We start from the raw sequence: 20798 nt of genomic DNA, 5'->3' as shown, positions 1-20798 counted from the left end.
CCCTCCGATTTATCCTAAAACCAGTCCTCAATCCACAGTGCGGATAAGAGTCTAAAATCAGGCAAGAACTTTGGAAAGGAATCTGACATTATTGCCTAAGACTGAACCTTCATATGCCTCATAACCAGCAACTCTACTTCTAAGAAATCTTTGTCCACGTGCAATAAAATTCACATACAAGAATTTTCAGAGTGGCATAGTTAACAATAACAAACACTTGGAAACAACCCAAATGCCGATTAACAGGAGTGAATGCATGTGTAATAAAGTCACAAATTATAATTTTTTATCATTTGATTTTTTTCTATTTTATTTTCATCATGATAAGTGCACTCCTTAATCCCCATCACCTATTTCACCCATCCCCCAGCTACCTCCCCTCTGGTAACCATCGGTTTGTTCTCTATAGTTCAGAGTTTGTCTCTTGGTTTGCCTCTCTCTTTCTTTTTCTTTTTTCCTTTGCTCATTTGTTTCTTAAATTCTACATGAGTGAAATCATATGGTATTTGTCTTTCTCTGACTGACTTATTTCGCTTAGCATAATATCCCCTAGCTCCATCCATGTCGTTGCAAATGGCAAAATTTCATTCTTTTTATGGTTGAGTAATATTCCATTGTATAGATATATCACATCTTCTTTATCCGTTTATCTATGGGTTGCTTCCATAATATGGCTATTGTAAATAATACTGCAATAAACATAGGGGTGCATGTATCCCTTTGAATGAGCATTTTTGTAGCAAATTATAATATTTATATATCACTCAAAATAAATGAATTGTACTGACATGGAACTCTATGCATAAATCTTATTAAATACATTAAGTATAAAATCCTAGCAATATTATATATGAAGTAAGCCCACAATATTCATACAACATAGTGTCTCCCTTTAAACCTCTAAAAACAAGAAAAATAAATATATATACATTTTAGGAACATATAGAAATGATATAAAACTATGTGAGAAAGAAAGAAAGGAAAGAAAGAAAGAAAGAAAGAAAGAAAGAAAGAAAGAAAGAAAGAAAGAAGAAAGAAAGAAAGAAAGAGATGGGTAACCATGAGATCGGGAGACCATTGGGGTTAGATGAAGGTTATTGTCAAGATCCAAGCTTCTGTCTGGGATCTTGGGTTATGGGAGGTGGGTTCATGGGCACTCTCTACATTATTGAAAACAATTAACTAAGAAAGGCCATGCATGGGCTAATGATAGTGTGCCAAGGATGATAATTAATCTAATCCTGTGCACCTGAAGTTCTTAAAAAAAAGAAAATCAGTCCACACTCCAAAAAGCAATGTCAGGGAGTAGAAAGAGCAATGGCAAGTTAGACCAACTTGGGCTCCCACCCTGGCCATGCCAATGTCTAGCTGTGTTACCTCTTCCAAGTCACTCAGCCTCTCTGAGCCACACTCTCCTCATATCTAAAATGTGACCATTAAGAAGAATATTTAGAGATAAAGGCCATTAGGCCCTAGCATAGTGCCTGACATGCAGTAGATACTCAATAAATGGCAGCCGTATTAGTAACAAACAAGAGAGCACCTAGATGTAACAGAATGGGGAAAAACAAAAAAAAACAAAAAAAACATGGACTATATAAAATATCAGTACATGCTAATGGTAATTTGAATAATTTCCATGGATTAAGAGTTTTCTATGTCCTGGAAATGGTGCTGAATTATTTATGGGCATTTTCTTATTTAACCACTATAATAGTCCTATGAACTATGTATTTTTTATATTTCTTGATTTATGACAAGGACATAGAATTTCAGAGACAATAAAGAAACCTTGCCCAGTGTTACTCAGATAGTAGAATCTAGGGCAGGGATTTGAACCCAGGTCTCTCTAACTCCCAAGCGTCAGCTATTATCACTGGTCTCCATCCTTTCCTGACAAAATCTGGGCACCTTCCCTTTGGACTGGAGCTGGTGAGGGTCTGTGCCCCAACCCAAACTCCAGCCCCTTACCTTACCATGACTGCCTGCATTTCCCTCATCCCTGCGTGCTTGGGAACCCAATGTGGACCAAGCTGGTCCTCTCTTTGTGCTTGCCAGGTGTGGGATGATCTACATGGAGCCCCATCAACTAGGCTGGAAACCCTTGAAGGACTCATACATGGACACCCTGCCTGCTAGCCTCACTGAGGAGCACAAGGAATTGGTGAGACCATCATGTTCTTTTCCTTCCCCTCCCTCCCTGTCTCCATACTCCTCATTGCTAAGGCCTTCTAGGAACATCTTCACCTTCCTAATTCCAGGATGTAGGAAGGAGCAGGGAATTCCCTGCCTATCTCTAGTGATCTTCCTTCCTGGCTGCCTGACATTTTCCCAGCTTTCTTCTCCCTGTAGCAAGAATAGAATAGTATGGAGGTGCCTGGGGGGCTCAGATGGTTGAGCGTCTGCCTTCGGCTTGGGTCATGATCTCCGGGTCCTGGGATCGAGTCCCACACCGGGGTCCTGGCTGGCTCAGTGGGGAGTCTGCTTCTCCCTTTGCCTCTACCCCTGCTTGTGTGCTGTCTCTCTCTCAAATGAAAAAATAAAATCTTAAAAAAAAAAAAAAAAAGAATGGGATAGTATGGTCATTTTCTCCTTCTACCTTCTCCATCACTCCCCATCTCCCCAGTGGAGAATTCTGATGCTTGAGAAACATTCTACATGGTGGATGGAATGTCATACCTTTCCCCATTGCCCTACTTGCAGAAATGTCTCTAGAAGTTGCTCTAAAGGTAGGGCCAGATTAGAAAGAGCTGTCTTCCTCTCTGTACTGCCACTCCCCATCCTGGTGACCTCGACTCTATACCTCCCATAGCTAGGGAGCTGGAACCAGTTTAGGAAAGTTGTATTGCGGCTACTAAGAGTGCCTGTCCCCTTCTTCCCTTCCTAAAAGAGGGGTGAACATTCAGGTTAGGTGGGTACCCAAGCATAGTCTCACACTAGGGAAGCAGGAAGGGAGAACTGAGGCTTTTGGTGCCTCTTGTCTTTCCCTGTGTTAGTAGAGTGCCCTAGGAAAGTTCCCCACTGAAGAAGGCAAAAAAAGTATAGTTGAGTTCTCTTCCCACTGCAGAAACATTCCGGTGAGCTATGGCCCCTTTCCTGTCCCATTTATATACATGTACAATGTATATAATCACATACATTTATACAGATAGATGCCCACATGCACATCCACAGACCAATCTACGCATCTGCACAGGAAGCCTTCAGGGACTCCTCAGTGCCCTTAGCTCAAAGTCTAACTTCCTTTTTTTTTTTTTGTAAAGATTTTATTTGAGGGGCTCCTGGGTGGCTCAGTCAGTTAAGTGTCTGCCTTCAGCTCAGACCATGATCCCAGGCTCCTGGGATCGAGCCCCACGTTGGGCTCCCTGCTCAGCGGGAAGCCTGCTTCTCCCTCTCCCTCTGCTCCTCCCCCCACTCATGCTGTCCCTCTCTCTTTCTCTCTCACTTACTCTCTCATTCAAGAAATAAAGAAATAAAATCTCAAGAAAGATTTTATTTATTTGAGAGAGAGCATGAGTGGGGGGAGGGGCAGAGAGAGAGAGAAAAAGAGAGAAGCAGACTCCGTGCTGAGCACAGAGCCCGATGGAGGGCTTCATCCCACAACTCCGAGATCATGACCTGAGCCAAAATCAAGAGTCAGATGCCTAACCACCTGAGCCACCTAGGTGCCCCTGAAAGTCTAACTTCTTTTCTTTTTTTTTGAAAGTCTAACTTCTTATCAGGGCCTCTGAGGCTGTGATCTGGCCCTGCCCACCTTTCCAACCTCATCACCTACCCCCCTCCTCAGCTCATTACCCTGCAGCCCTTGTGTTCTGTTCCCATTCCTGGAAGAACCCAGGTTTAATCACCTCAAGGCTTTTGCACCTTTTCTTCCTCCTCCTGAAAATGTTGTCCCATTTTATTGTGTGAGAGATGATTCACCTTCATCATCCAGGTCTCAACATAAAGGCCTCCTCCTCTAAGAAGCCTTCCCTGACCACCCTATTAAATGCTTTCTGTTATTCCCCATTTTAACACCTTTGTTTGTTTCCTGCTAGTACTTTACATGACTTGTAAGTATTTTATTTCCTTGTTTGTTTAGTTATTTATTGTTTGTCTCCCTTGCCCCTCAGTAATCTCCATGAGGGCAGGGATCTTGTCTATCTTGTCACCTGTTTATTCTCAGCACCTACAACACTGCAGTTACTAGATGCTCAATAAATATTTGTTGGCTGGATGAATATACCACATATCCATGTATACATATATATTCATCTATACATAAATGTGTCTATACATTTATAATATAGATATGTATCCACATATATACAGATCTATTAATGTATTTATTTAGTGATGACCTGCCTACTTCTTAAAAAAATGACTTAAGATGATTTACAGTGACAGCTACAAATACAGTATAACAGAAATGAAAAAACACTCGAGGAGAAAGGAGGAATTTTTTAAAAAGAATAACTGGGGTGGGGAGCAGAGACAAGAATCATTATACCCACAATTAAGGACATACAGAGAATTACTGAAAATGAGCCCCAAACTTAGCTCTGCACTTCCTGTGGCCACTTTATACAGGAGTCCAGCCTTACAAATGAAGAACAGTCATTTGAAAATCTTATTTAGAATTCCTAACATTTTTTGTACAAACAAGTGGGACACCAAGTCTGAGTGCTTAAATTTTTCATGCATCTTGTAGCTGACCCACAGTAGGTCCAAGCCTCTCTGAGTATCCAGCTCTGGGCAGTGAAATGGGAGGGGTGGGGATGGCCTGTGGGCTGCACAGTCCATTAAGTAGGAAGCTAGAGTCAGAGGCCTTGGTGCCTGTGGTCTTTTCCACGATATACTTACACTCAAAATTAATCAGCAACCTTACCAGCATCTCCAGCCTTCCAGAGGTGTACCAAGCCCTTGGTCTTAAACTCATTTTTTTTTATAACATCTCTTCAAATTTCATTTCTACCTTCAGGTCAATGACATGTTCATGTGGCTCCTCCAGCCCTGCCTGGAATTTATTCGCCTTCAGTGTAAATTTGTGGTCCAAACATCTCCCATCCACCTTGCCTTCTCAATGATGAGACTGTATTCCTCCCTGTTCGGTACGTGCTACTTATAATTTTTTTTTTTTTATTAACATATAATGTATTATTTGTTTCAGGGGCACAGGTCTGTGATTCATCAATCTTACACAACTCACAGTGCTCACCATAGTACATACCCTCCCTAATGTCCATCACCCGGCCACCCCAACCCTCCTGCCCCCCTCCACTCAAGCAACCCTCAGTTTGTGTCCTGAGATTAAGAGCCTCTTATGGTTTGTCTCCCTCTCTGGTTTCGTCTTGTTTCATTTTTCCCTCCCTTCCCCTATGATCCTCTGTCTTGTTTCTCAAATTCCTCATATCAGTGAGATCATATGATACTTTCTTTCTCTGATTGACTTATTTTGCTTAGCATAATACCCTCTAGTTCCATCCATGTCATTGCAAGTGGCAAGATTTCATTTTTTGATGGCTGCATAATATTCCATTTTATATATATACCACATCTTCTTTATCCATTCATCTGTTGATGGACATCTTGGCTCTCTCCATAGTTTGGCTATTGTGGACATTGCTGCTATAAACATTGGGGTGCATGTGCCCCTTCACGTGCTACCTACAATTCTTAAGCCAAATGAAGGTGAGGTAGGTGTTGGATATTTCTTCTGCTCCCCATCCCTTCTATTCCCCACACAACGAGACCAGAATTTTGGTCTAGAACAAGCAAGCATTTGGAGTATAGATAGTAGAGTTTAGTGGAAAGTGTCCATATGTTTTGGCTTTACCCTTAGTCTTGGATTGATTTCCTGGGTATTTTTATGCAGTTTACCCCATCCTTTCTCATGTTAGGTTCCTCATCCACACAATGGGAGTAGTAATTTCTGTCCCTCTTTACCTAACTAGAATATCCTGGAGGGAAATGAATTTAGATAATACATGTGAATGTATCTGAGAAAAAAAGATCCTGGGAAAAAAAAAAAAGACTGCAAATTTTCCCATGCTAAGAAAACTTACGAGAATCTGAATTCACAAAATACATGGTTACACTATTAAGAGAACTGATTACATCAGTCTACAAAACTGGGGAACCTTCTCTAGGACATGGGAAGTACATAAATCATAGAACCATTTGTTTAATAGGCCTGGAGAAGTTCTCTGTAACTATCTCACATAAATCAAATTTCATTGAATTCTGTGGGAAATGACCAAGGATGTGTCGATTTGGAGCACTTTTATTGGATGCCATTTCTTTCTCAAGATGGCACATAATTCAAACTCAGGATGGATCTTCCTACAACTCCTCTTACATGAACATTTTCTCAGCATTATAGGTGCAGATAAAAAATATAACATGGTGAACAGTTGAGTGGAGACTTTCTTTGGCTATACATATTACATGATTTTCTGAAGTTAAAATTACAGACCATTTTTTCAAAAGCACACTAACTGTATACAATGCCATATATTTGCATCATTAGTTGTAAATTTTTAGTATTTTCCCAAACTCTGTTTCCTGTCCTTGTGTAGTATCTCCTCCAGGAAGGAAGGCATCATATGAGAAATGGACTCATTTTCCCCAACACTGAGTGACCTAATCTCTTGCCTTCCCAAATCTTTAGCCATGAGTCCTTATCAGGAGTCCTGAAAGACACACTACTAAAACCCGAGGACTGGGTTCGAATGCATACATACCTGATTTCAGAGCTCTAACTTTTTACTCTGTCAATGCTAAAATGCAAGAGCATGGTAACTATGATCAACAAGGCCTTAAGATAAGGAATAGTAAATACATTTTTTAGCCTTTTATTTAAAAATAATTTGAGACTTGCAAAAAAATTGCTAAAAGCATATATTGAGTCACATATCCCTACACCTAGCTTCCTTTAACATTAACATCTTATATAACCAAGGCACAATGATTAGAATAAGAAAGTTAACATTGATACTATACACTATTAACTATACCACAGACTTTATTTGAATTTCACCAATTTTTCCTCAAATGTCCTTTTCTGTTCCAGGATCCAATTCATTCAGGGCGTCACATTTTTTTTTAATTGTTGTATCTCATTCACCTCTTCCCATCTATGACAGTTCTTCAGTCTTTCCTTGTCTTTTTTTTTTTTTTTTTTGAGTAAGCTCTACACCCAACATGGGGCCTCATGACCCTGAGATCAAGAGTTGCATGCTCCACTGACTGAACCAGCTGGGTTCCCCTTTTCTAGCCTTTTATAACTTTGTCACTTGATAAATACTGGCCAGTTATTTTATAAAATGTCTCTCAATTTAAGTTTACCTCATGTTTTCTCATAATTAGATTAGGGTTATGCATTTTCAGTAAGAATACCACAAAAGTGGTGATGCATCCTTCTCGGTGCATCATCAGGAGGTACATGATGTTGATAGATCTTATGACTGGTGAAGGCTCTTTGTCAAAGTTAGTTTTGGCCAGAGCCACATTTCTCCACTGTAATGTTCTGGTTTTCCTTCATAATTAGTAAGTATTTTGGGGAAGATAATTTGAAACTATGAAAATATCCTATTTCTCCTAAAATTTTCACCCACTGATTTTTAACATCCATTGGTGGGTCTTGCCTACCACAAGTAGAACGGTGGCATTTGCCTAAAGTTAATTTTCCATTTCTATGTGTATTTCTTCTACATTTACTAATTAGAATTCTTCTGTAAGGAAGAGCTGTTCTTCCCTACTTATTAGCTAATTCAGTTATTTACTGATTAAAGTATGGACTCACTCACGGATGTTTATTTTATTCTATGGGTTATAATCCAATTCTGTAATTATTTTGTTCCTCAAATGTCTTCAGCCATTGAGAGCTCCTACAGGTTGGTTCCCATGTCCTTTCATAATTACAAAAAAAATTATAAAATATATACATATATATATTAAAAATATGTTAAAATATAAAATATATAAAAAATAAAAATAAGAAAAGGGGCACCTGGGTGGCTCAGTTGGTTAAGTGTCTGACTCTTGATTTCAGCTCAGGTTTTAATCTCAGGGTCATGAGTTCAAGCCCTAAATTGGGCTCCATGCTGGGCATGGAGCCTACTTAAAAAATAGGAAAAAAATAGAAAAATTATTAAAAACTAAAAAAAGTATATGTGGATAAAGGATCTGGCAGGTGATGGCCACTCAGCCACTATCAGTCCCCTCCCCAGAGTCCTCACAGACAAGACCACCAAGTTTAATTGTTTAGATCTGTATATAAGCGGATATATGCAGCTTCTCCTGAGGTTCCTTTTTCTTGCGTTTAGATGAAATCAAGGAAATAGATGAGGAGGAAAGTGAATTACATGAAGGCCTGACAAGCCAACAGATCTTTCTCTGGCTGCAAGGGCTATTCCTCTTTGCCTTGGTGTGGACCGTGGCTGGCACCATCAATGCGGATAGCAGAAAGAAATTTGATCTGTTTTTCCGCAACCTGATCATGGGTATGGATGACAACAATCCAAGGCCCAAAAGCGTCAAACTCACCAAAAACAACATCTTTCCAGAAAGAGGTAACTTAGTACCTGTTTGTTATGTCTTGCTCTAATATTTTGGGTCATATTGTTCCAAATCCAACCAAAATGTGTGGCCCAAGTAAGGGCTTTACAAAGGCAGGGGGAGATTTTGTAGCTTGCCTGATTGGGTTCAGGTCTTCAGAGCTGACCCACATATGTAAGAGATGGACAGTTGTGAAGTCAGGGTCTTACGGGATGTTTTAACTATTATTTTCATTTAGAAAAGTTGATAAAACTTTTTTTTCAAAAATTACCCATAATTCCATCACTCAAACAGGCTCCAGGAGATAGAATGAGAAATATAGCATTTATGTTTTTCTTATTCCTTTCTAGTCCTGTTCTATGTGTTTACATTCATCATATCATGGTGATTATGACATTGATATTTATTGTAATTTTGTCATTGTACTCTAATATCATATTGAAATGTTTCCTTTTTTACCACATACATTATCTTCAAAATGTTCACTTTAATGACGATGCTATGTGTGACATCATTTATTAAAAGAAAGATTTTTTCTTTTAAGTAGCTTTTACTGGTTTTTTCTTACCACCATAATAATATATAAAATTAAGAAAATAAAAACCAATGGTAATCCAAGTACCCAGAAATAATCACCTTTAATATTTTTTCTTCCAGTTTTTTTCTGTATTTCTGTACCAAAAAGAGCATCATACTATAAATGCTTTCCAAATAGCTTTACTTTTTGTGATTATAAAACAGTATATAAAGGGCCATGAAATAACTTCTGGAGTGATAGTAATGTATACATGGAGAGAGTTTTGGTTTACACTAGGTAGGTGCATTTGTGAAAACTCAGTGAATATACACAAGATTTGTGCATTTCACTGTATGTAAATTTTATGTTGAGAAAAAATATAAACAAATATTGAACAGTAAATGATACAAATGCTGAAGCTTATGGGGACGTGTATAGATGTATACATTTTGTATATACTTTGAAATCTGTCCAAAAAAATAAGATGGCTTAATGGATGGATAGAGGGACAAACAGGTATATGAAAAAACAAGTAAAAACTAATGGTAAAAATCTAGGAGAGGGGTATACAAATGCTTGCTGTATGATGTTTTGAGTATTTATGTTTAAAACTTTATGTAATAATAATAAATGAATGAACAAGTAGGTTCACTACCCCTCTACACAGTCTTTCCTCAGCACATGTGGCACATTTTATGTGATATGGTCCTCTGTCAGATGAACTACGTATAAGCCCCGGACCATTAGTTAGATAGTAGTACATTCATTCTTTTTTCTTTCCTTTTTTAAAGATTTGTTTATTTTCTTTATTTGAGAGAGAGAGCAGGGCGGGGAGGGGCAGAGGGAGAGGGAGAGAGAAACCCAAGCAGACTCTGCCCTGAGCGGGGCTTGGTCTCACGACTCTGAGATCAGGACCTGAGCTAAAACCAAGAGTCAGGCGCCCCCCTTTTTTCTTTCTTTCTTCTTTTTCTCTTCCTCGCCCACTTCTTCCTTCATCTTTTACTTGTCCTTTGGTTTAGAAGATTATTTTCTATTGTGCTAAAATACATGTAACATAAAAATTTACCATTTTAACCGATTTTAAGTGTACAGTTCAGTGGTGTTACACATTGTTGTGCAATCATCGCCACCATTTATCTCCAGAACTTTTTTCATCTTCACACACTAAAACTCCATGTTCTGTGAACACTAACTCCCCATTTCCCCCTCCCACTATCCCCCGGCAACAACCATTCTACTTTCAGTCTATCAATTTGACTACTCTAGGTACTTCATATAAGTAGAATCATATAGTATCTGTCCTTCTTTGACAAGTTTATTTCATTTAGTAATATCTTCAAAGTTTACGCATGCTGTAGCATGTCAGAATTTCCTTCCTTTTTTAGGCTGAATAATATTCCATTGTGTGTATATACCACATTTTGTTTCTCTATTCATCTGTCCATGGACACTTGAGTTGCTCTCACCTTTTGGGTATTGTGAATAATGCTGCTATAAACATGGGTGGACAAATATTTGCTTGAGTCTCTTGCTTTCGTTGCTTTTGGCTATATGCTCAAAAGTGGAATTTATAGATCATAAGATAGTTCTGTATTTAAGTTTGTGAGGAATTGCCACAATGTTTTCCATAATAGTTGCACCATTTTACATGCCCACCAGCAATGCACAAGAATTCCAATTTCTCCACATTCTCATGTACTGTTTTGTTCTGTTTCTTATAATAGCTACCCTGAGTGTGGAATGCATTCTTGATTTTTTTGGGAAAAAATATGAATAGATCATATAATAAAAAATATATATATTTTTAAAAAGACAACCACTATTAACATTTTGATAACCATCGTGTTAGACATTTTCCTGTGCATATATGTACATATAGATTTATTTTTTCAAACATGGGATTGTTCTGCTCTTGTTTTCGTTATTTTCTGGTTTTTGCTATCATTAACAACATTGTGATGAACAGTGTTCTGGTGGCTACGTACTTGCTTAACCCATGATTATTTTCTTAGGATAATTCCCTAGAAATAAAATAGCTAAATCAAGGATCAATAAAATTTTAAAGATTTTGATTGTGAAATTTCCCCCTTGCCTTCACCATTCCTGAGTATTACCATTTTTAAAAATCTTGGGCAATTTGAAATGTGAAAACTCTATTTCATTTTAACTTTCTTCTTTTTGTAAAAAATATTTTGATAGACTTTAATTTTAGAGAAGTTTTAGGTTTATAGAAAAAATGAGCGTACAGAGTTCCCATATGCCCCTTTCCCAAGCCACCCCTCCCTCCCAATTTCCCTATTATTAACATCTTGCATTAATGTGGTACACTTGTTAAAATTGATGAACCAATATTGATAAATTATTATTTAACCAAAGTCCATACTTTACATTTTTGCTCTTTGTGTTGTATACTTGTAAGGGTTTTGACAAAAAATATCATCCATCCACCATTACAGTATCATACAGAATAGTTTAACATTGCCCTAGAAATCCCCTAGCTCTGCCTATTCATCCCTTCTCCCCCTTAACTCCTGGCAACTGTTGATTGTTTTATTCACTGTATAGTTTCACCCTTTCCAGGATGTGATATAGTTGGAATCATACGGTGTGTAGTCTTTTCAGATTGGGTTTTTTCACGTAGGCATGTGCATTTAAGACATTTTACATCTTTGTGTGCCTTGATAGCTTATTTCTTCTTATCACTGAATAATATTCCATTGTATGGCTATTTATCCATTCACCTATTAAAGGTCATTTAGGCTTATTCCAATCTGGGGAGATTTAAAATAAAGCAGGTATAAACATTCATGTAAAGGTTTTTATGTGGATATAAGTTTTCAATTTGTTTGGTAGATACCTAGGAGCATGATTACTGCATCATATGGTGAGCCTGTGTTTAGCTTTGTAAGAAGCTGTCAAATATGTTTTCCAAAGTGGTTGCACCATTTGTCATCCCTACCAGCAATGAATGGGAGTTCCTGTTGCTCTACATCTACATCTGCCTCAGCATTTGGTGTTGTCCGTTTTGGATTTTAGCCATTCTAATAGGTGTGTAGTGGTATCTTGTTTTAATTTGCAATTCCCTAAAGACATATGGTACTGAGCATCTTTTTTTAAATATTTTTTTATTTTAAAGTAATCCCTATACCCAATGTGGGGCTCAAATTTATAACCCCAAGAGATCAAGAGTTGCACACTGTACTGACTGAGCCAGCTAGGTGTCCCTTGAGCATCTTTTCATATTCTTATTTGCCACCTGTATATCTTCTTTGGGGAGTTGCTGTTCAGATCTTTCACTCATTTTTTAATTAGATTGTTTGTTTTCTTATTGTTGAGTTTTAAGTGTTCTTTGTGTATTTTGGATATAAGTCCTTTATCAGATACATATTTTACAGGTATTTTCTCCCACACTGTGGTTTGTCTTTTCATTCTCTTAACAGTATCTTCCACAGAGCATAAGTTTTGAATTTTAATAAAGTCACCTTATCAATTTTTTTCTTTCATGGGTCATGCTTTCTGTGTTGTATCTAGAAAATCAGCACTAAACCCAAAGTCACCTAGAATTTCCCTATGTTATCTTCTAGAAGTATTTTAGTTTTGTGTTTTGCATTTAAATCTATCATCCGGGGCGCCTGGGTGGCTCAGTCAGTTAAGCATCTGCCTTCGGCTCCAGTCATAATCCCAGGGTCCTGGGATCGAGCCCCACATCAGGCTCTCTGCTCAGTGGGGAGCCTGCTTCTCCCTCTGCCTGCTGCTCCCCCTGCTTGTGCTCTGTCTCTCTCTGTCAAATAAATAAATAAAATCTTTTTTTAAATAATAAATAAATAAATAAATCTATCCATTTCAAATTAATTTTTGTGAAAGGTGTAAGATCTGTCTTTTTGTTTGCTTGTCTATAGATGTCTACTTGTTCCAGGGCCAGTTTTTGAAAAGACTATTCTCCATTGAATTGTCTTTGCTCCTTTTTCAAAAATCGCTTGATATATTTGTGTGAAAATATTTCTGGATTCTGTAGTCTGTTCTACTGATCTGTCTATTCTTTTACCAATGCCATATTGTCTTAATTACTATAGCTTCATAGTAAGTCTTGAAATTGGATAGTATAAGTCCTCCAACTTTGTTATCCTTCAATATTTTATTGGCTATTCTAGATATTTTACCTTTCCATAGAAACTTTAGAATCAGTTTGTCAATATCTACAGAATAACTGGCTGGGATTTTTATTGGGATTTTGTTGAAGCTATAGATCAAATTGAAAAGGGCTAGAATCTGAACAATTTTGAGTCTTCCTATTCAAGAGCATGGATTCTATCTCCATTTATGTAGATCTTGTTTAATTTCCTCCATCAGAATTTTGTAGTTTTCCTCATATAGCTCTTATACATTTTTTATTAGATTTATACCAAGTATTTCATATTTTTGGTGCTAATGTAAATGGTATTATGATTTTAACTTTAAATTTCTATTTTTCATTTCTGATATCTAGGAAAGTACTTGATTTTGTATATTAACCTTATATCCTACAACCTTGCTATAATCACTTACAAGTTCCAGTAGTGTTTGGTTGATTCTGTTGGGATTTCCTGAATGAATAATCATGCCATCAGGAAACACAGTTTTGGTTTTTTTAAGATTTTATTTATTTGACAGAGAGAGACACAGCGAGAGAGGGAACACAAGCAGGGGGAGTGGGAGAGGGAGAAGCAGGCTCCCCGTGGAGCAGAGAGCTGGACGCGGGGCTCGATCCCAGGACTCCGGGATCATGACCTGAGCCGAAGGCAGACGCCCGGTGACTGAATCACCCAGGCGCCCCAACAAACACAGTTTTATTTCTTCCTTCCCGATCTTTTATTGCCTTAAAAAAAAAAATCTTATTGCATAAACTAGGACTTCCTGTATGGTGTTGAACAGGAGTGATGAGAGGGGGCATCCTTATCTAGTTCCTGAACCAGATACTAGGATGTATCTAGTTCCTGACACTAAGTATGATGTTAGCTGTAGGTATTTAGTTGATATTCTTTATCAAGCTGAGGAAGTTCCCCTCTGTACCTAGTTTACTGAGAGTTTTTATCATGAATGGTGTTGGATTTTGTCAAATGCTTTTTTTGAATCTGTTGATATGATCATGTGATTTTTCTTCTTTAGACTGTTTCTGTAATGGATTACGTTGATTTTATGCCTTACATACCTGGAATAAATCCTGCTTGGTTGTGGTGCGTAGTTTTTTAAAATATATTGTTGGATTTGATTTGTCAATATTTTGTTAAGGATTTTTGCATCGTTTTGATGAGAGGTATTGTCTATAGTCTTCCTTTCTTGTAGTATCTTTGGTTTTGGGATCAAGGTTATGCTGACCTCATAAAATAAATAGGCTCTTATTTTCTGGAGAAGATTGTAGGAAATTGGTATAATTTTTTTCCTTATATGTTTAGTAGAATTCATCATCTGGGCCTGGTGCTTTCTCTTTTGGAAGATTATTAATTGTTGATTTAATTTTTTAAATAGATATCATTGTATTCAAAGTATCTATTTCTCCTTATGTGAGTTTTGGTAGATCATGTTTTTTGAGGAATTGTTTTATTTCATCTAAGTTATCAAATTTGTGGTCATAGAGTTGTTCCTAATATTCCTTTATTATCCTCCTAATGTCCCTGGTATCAGTCGTGATGGTTCCTCTTTCATTTCTGATATTAGTAATTTATGTCTTCTCTCTTTTTTTCTTGGTTGGCCTGGCTAGAGGTTTATCAATTTTATTAATCTTTTCAAAGAAACAGCTTTTGGTTTTGTTGATTTTTATCTGTTGATCTTCCATTTTCAATTTCCTTTATTACTGCTCTAATTTTTATTATTTATTTTCTTCTACTTATTTTGGATTTAATTTGCTCTCATTTTCTACTTTCCTAAGATGGAAGCTTAGATTATTGACTTTAGAGCTTTCTTCTTTTCTAATATATGCATTCAATGCTATAAATTTCTCTTTAAGCATGTCTTTCACTGCATTCCACAGATTTTGAAAAGTTGTGTTTTCATTTTCATTTACTTCAAATATATTAAAATTTCTCCTGAGACTCTTCTTTGACTCATGTATTATTGAGAAGTCTGTTGTTTAATCTTAAAGTATTTGGGGATCTTCCAGCTATCTTTCTGTTACTAATTCCTAGTTTAATTGCATTGTGGTCTGAAAGTATATACTGCATGGTTTCTTTTCTTTTTTTTTTTTTAGTTTATTTGAGAGAGAGAGAGAGCATGAGAGAGATCACAAATAAGGAGGAGGGGTAGAAGGAGAATCAGACTCCCCGCTGAGTGGGGAGCTCGATGCGGGACTTGATCCCAGTGGGATCATGACCTGAGCCAAAGGCAAACGCTTAACCAGCTGAGCCAGCCAGGCACCCTACTGCATGATTTCTACTCTTTAAATTTTTTTTTAAGATTTTTTATTTATTTGATAGAGAGAGAGACAGCGAGAGAGGGAACACAAGCAGGGGGAATGGGAGAGGGAGAAGCAGACTCCCGCTGAGCAGGGAGCCCGATGTGGGGCTCAATCCCAGGACCCTGGGATCATGACCTGAGCCGAAGGCAGACGCTTAACAACTGAGACACCCAGGCGCCCCACTACTCTTCAAATTTTTTAAGGTGTGTTTTATGGCCCAAAATGTGGTGTCTCTTGGAGAATGTTCCATGTGAGCTTGAGAAAAATGTGTTCTGCTGTTGTTGAAGTAATCTATAAATGTCAGTGAGGTCCAGTTGGTGGTGATGGTGCTGCTGAGTTTAACTATATCCTCATTCATTTTCTGCCTGCTGTCAATTACAGATAGAGGGGGTTTGAAGTCTCCAACTGTAATATTGAATTTTTCTATTAATTTTTGCCATCCTATCAGTTTTGCCTTATGTATTTTGGTGTTCTGTTCACATTTGTAGTAAGCAAATAGTCTCTAATTTTAATTTCTTCTCTTTTTAACTATAAATGAGATTGAATTTTATATATATAGCAGCTGTTTGTTATTCCTATGCCCTATTGGTTTGTGTTCTTTTTTTAATGCTCTATTGTAGGGTTTTGTTTTGTTTTTTAACAGACTTTAGATGTATGTTTCCTTTTGTTTATTTTCCCTGGACTGTGATGAGTCCTTTCTGTCATCATCACTGAGGGAAAGCTTTATTGTCTGGCTTCCATATATATCATCTCTTTTCTTATTTTTGTGGTTTTGCCCTTTTAAGATAGATTTTTTTTTATTTTAATATGTCACCCACAACTACAGTTAGGCTTTTACTGCCTTGAATGGTTTTAGTTCCTCTGTTGTTATCTTTTTTTCCTTGTTATCCTTCCTTAGTGTAACAGTTAAAAGCAAGTCACATTGTCAGGGCTTGAATCCTGCCTCCCAATACTTACTAGTCAGCCTTAAGGAAGTTGCCTATCCCCTCTCAGTTTCCTTAATTATAAAGTGGAGACAATAATAGTAGTATGCAGTCATGGTGTTCTTGTAAGAATTAAATGAACTAATGGGGCGCCTGGAAGGCTCAGTTGGTTAGGCATCTGACTCTTGATTTTGGCTCAGTCATGATCTTGGGTTGGGACTGAGCCACACATAGGGCTCCACACTCAGCATGGAATTTGTTTGAGATCTTCTCCCTCTCTCCCTCCCCCATCCATGCTTACTCTCTCTCTCAAATAAATAAATAAAATAAATTTTAAAAATTAAAAATTAAAAATAAATTATATGTAACACATATAAACACACTTAGAATAAAAGCATGGCATATAGAAAGTGTTAAATATTAGCTATTTTTATTGCTGTCTTCTCATTGTCATCATCATTCTCATCTCTATTAGCTCATCCATCTTCCTCTCTTTAATGTCATCTTGCATTTTTATCTTAGCCTCCTTATGACTTTTTTTCCTGTTTAATTTTTAAAAAATGGTGTTGTTTTGTACTCTATTAGGATTCCGAGCAGTTTCCTGAAATTTGGTTTTGAGTCTTACATTAAGCAAGGTTCTGAGGTATATTCTTCAGGTATAATCTCCATATTATATTCATTTACATTGCAGTATTTTTATCACAGTTATTTTCTGCTTTCCATATCCTTCCAGATCAATTTGTTCATGCTTTGTGTCAGTAAAGATGGTGCACGAGGGGCGCCTGGGTGGCTCAGTTGTTAAGTGTCTGCCTTTGGCTCAGATCATGATCCCAGGGTCTTGGGATCGAGCCCCACATTGGGCTTCCTGCTCGGCGGGAAGCCTGCTTCCTCCTCTCCCTGCTTGTGTTCCTGCTCTTACTATCTTTCTCTGTCAAATAAATAAATAAAATCTTAAAAAAAAAACTGTAAAAAAAAAAAAAAGATGGTGCACCAAGTGCCCTTGACCCCATTCTTTTTTTTTTAATTTTTTAATTCTTATGTTAATCCCCATACATTACATCATTAGTTTTAGATGTAGTGTTCCATGATTCATTGTTTGTGCATAACACCCAGTGCTCCATGCAGAATGTGCCCTCCTCAATACCCATCACCAGGCTAACCCATCCTCCCACCCCCCTCCCCTCTAGAACCCTCAGTTTGTTTTTCAGAGTCCATCATCTCTCATGGTTCGTCCACCCCTCCGATTTCCCCCCTTCATTCTTCCCCTCCTGCTACCTTCTTCTTCTTCTTCTTTTTTTTTTTCTTAACATATATTGCATTATTTGTTTCAGAGGTACAGATCTGAGATTCAACAGTCTTGCACAATTCATAGCACTTACCAGAGCACATACCCTCCCCAGTGTCTATCACCCAGTCACCCCATCCCTCCTACCCCACCCCCACTCCAGCAACCCTCAGTTTGTTTCCTGAGATTAAGAATTCCTCATATCAGTGAGGTCATATGATACATGTCTTTCTCTATTTGACTTATTTCGCTCAACATAATACCCTCCAGTTCCATCCACGTCGTTGCAAATGGCAAGATCTCATTCCTTTTGATGGCTGCATAATATTCCATTGTATATATATATACCACCTCTTCTTTATCCATTCATCTGTCGATGGACATCTTGGCTCTTTCCACAGTTTGGCTATTGTGGACATTGCTGCTATAAACATCGGGGTGCATGTACCCCTTCGGATCCCTACTTTTGTATCTTTGGGGTAAATACCCAGTAGTGCAATTGCTGGATCATATGGTAGCTCTATTTTCAACTTTTTGAGGAACCTCCATACTGTTTTCCAGAGTGGCTGCACCAGCTTGCATTCCCACCAACAGTGTAGGAGGGTGCCCCTTTCTCCGCATCCCTGCCAACATCTGTCGTTTCCTGACTTGTTAATTTTAGCCGTTCTGACTGGTGTGAGGTGGTATCTCATTGAGGTTTTGATTTGGATTTCCCTGATGCCGAGTGATATTGAGCACTTTTTCATGTGTCTGTTGGCCATTTGGATTTCCTCTTTGGAAAAATCCTTGACCCCATTCTTGGCTCACCTTGTGACAATATCTTTCCTTTCCTTTTGCAGCTGGAGGGCTGGTGATGTATACAGCTCCCACTCAGTTTCTCAGTAGCTTTGCCCTATAACATTTATCTACTGTGATGGCCTTGCCTCCCCACTCCACATCCTACTCAACTGATGTAGTATAAGAAAAACCATAATTTCCACATATACTGCAAATTGGCTTCTTCATATACCTTCTTCTGCAGCAACTACTTTACTTAAAAGCAAGTTTGGTTCTGAAAAGGCCATTCATAAGACTACAATGACACCTTGCAAGTGATCAGTGCAAATTTGTCCACAGAAAGTTAAGCTTTACTTTTTCAACATGGTAATCATACATCTCTCTTTCTGCTAGTTTTCCAAATTCTCGCTGCTTTTGGACATGAATAGGGTAAATAATATTCATATAACACTTTTATTTTTTAAAGATTTATTTATTTTAGGGAGAGAGAGAGAGAAAGCATGCATGAGCACAGGGGTAGGGGATGGAGAGGGAAAGAGAGTCTTAAGCAGACTCCCCTCTGAATGAGGAGACCAACACAGGGCTCCATTTCATGACCCTGAGCCAAAAGCAAGAGTCAGATGCTTAACCAACTGCGCCACCCAGGCGCCCCCATTTAACACTTTTAAAATAAACCCAGATGCTGTAAACTCTGCTCCAGAGTAAGGAACAATAAGATGGCCAACATCCAATGACCACATATGATCAACGAATGCCATCTGTTGGAGGCAGCCTTTTCTATTTGTTTCATCTATGAACATTCTAGAAAAGGGAAGTTCCTCAACAGAGGGGCATCTGTGGCTCTTTACTTTGGAAGACCATATCTCACTGAATCTAAGGTATTCTGCCTGAATCCTCCTTACTCATTATGGACTGGGACCCTGCTGCCCCTACAGCTCTAGAAAGATAGCCTGGTGAGGAGAAAATGAGACAGTCCTCCCAGATTAATACCTGGCAGGGAGATGGAACAGCTACCCAATTTTCTCTGTGGGATGTAACCTGAGTCTGTGCATCCTGGTGGCCTCTGTTGCGTTTCCTCAGGCAATCTTTTGAGGTAAGATTTCCCATTCCAGCCGTAAATTTTGCTTAGATTTTTTCAGTTGTTGTTTGTTGTTTTTTTTTCCAGTGACATCATTCCACTTCTTTCCCTTGTGCCTTAATAAGTATTTTCGTTTGGAATTTCAAAGCTCCTAGCCAGAACCCATTCGAATCAAAAGACATGTTTTAAGTACTAAGTATGCTTTTTTTTAATATATAACAACTTTATTGAGGTATAATTTACATACCATAAAATTATCCCATGTAAGTGTACAAATCAGTGGTTTTTAGTAAATTTGCATAGTTGTGCAACTGTCACCATAATCCAATTTCAGAACATTTTCATCACTGAAGGATCTTATCCTTCAGGCCCATTTTCAATTAATCCCTGTTCCCATTTTTAGCCCCAGGCAACCACTTACCTACTCTCTGTATATTTGCCTTTCTCAGGTATTTCATATGTATGAAATCATGGAGTATGTGACCTCTCATGTCTGGCTCTGAGTATAGTTTCTTATTACGACCTTAAAAAGCTTAAAATGCCTTTCTAGATTTTCCTCAAGGACCCAGGGTTAAAATTCTCATGGTAAGAGTTCCAGGGAGGCCTTCCCTGACCTTACGGGACATTGTATTCCCGGCTTTTCATGCTTGGAAGCTGTGGGCTAAGTGGACTTCTGAGATAAATGCTGGAGGAACTACATTGGGGAGCATATATTAAGGAAAGCAAACAGGCCTTTGGGGGATTCTCTCAAGTTTGGGTTCACATCATCTGACATGGATCCTTGTTTGTCAACCCAGAGATTTATTTGTCCAGAAAGTGCTAAATTTCCCTTTATTCACCCATTCACTGTGTGCCTTTTGAAAACTCAGTTCTTTGTTGAAAAGTTTACCATATTCTCTCAAGTGTCAGAGAGGAACACAGGGTGAAGTAGGGGGTGGCCAGAGGTAATAGAATTACCTGGATTTCTACTATTTCTACTATTCTCTCCTTTTGCCCTTGTAGCTGGACCTGAGTCTGGGTTAAAATCACAGTGCAAAGTGAACAGGAGCCATTGCTCTGGTAAGAACCTGAAACCTAGAGCTGAATCTTCTCAGCTGAAACTATCTGTGTACTCAGAGCTATGCTACGTGTTTGACACGTGCATCTCATTTACCCTCTACAATGATTTTCTGAGATTGACATAAAATCAGGCCCATTTTACAGGTGTACAAATGGTGACCTTAACTAAGGTCACATAGCTAGCAAATCTT

General features: G+C 38.1%; 1 protein-coding gene across 1 annotated transcript in view; it reads left to right on the top strand.

Annotated features, from left to right (window-relative positions):
• The window catches only part of DNAH3 (dynein axonemal heavy chain 3), a 166621-nt gene that overhangs the window by 88173 nt on the left and 57650 nt on the right, over positions 1-20798 (top strand). Inside the window, exons 38-40 of the mRNA XM_064592765.1 lie at positions 2059-2164; positions 4961-5090; positions 8307-8552. Coding sequence (XP_064448835.1) covers positions 2059-2164; positions 4961-5090; positions 8307-8552 — 482 coding nt within the window. The remainder of the gene's footprint in view (positions 1-2058; positions 2165-4960; positions 5091-8306; positions 8553-20798) is intronic.

This window comes from Mirounga angustirostris, unplaced genomic scaffold (genome assembly GCF_029215605.1).
Source record: "Mirounga angustirostris isolate CCGP_5_RB_7025 unplaced genomic scaffold, mMirAng1.0.hap1 SCAF_5, whole genome shotgun sequence".
Lineage (NCBI taxonomy): Eukaryota > Metazoa > Chordata > Mammalia > Carnivora > Phocidae > Mirounga > Mirounga angustirostris.
This window is presented reverse-complemented; position numbering and strand designations above follow the sequence as displayed.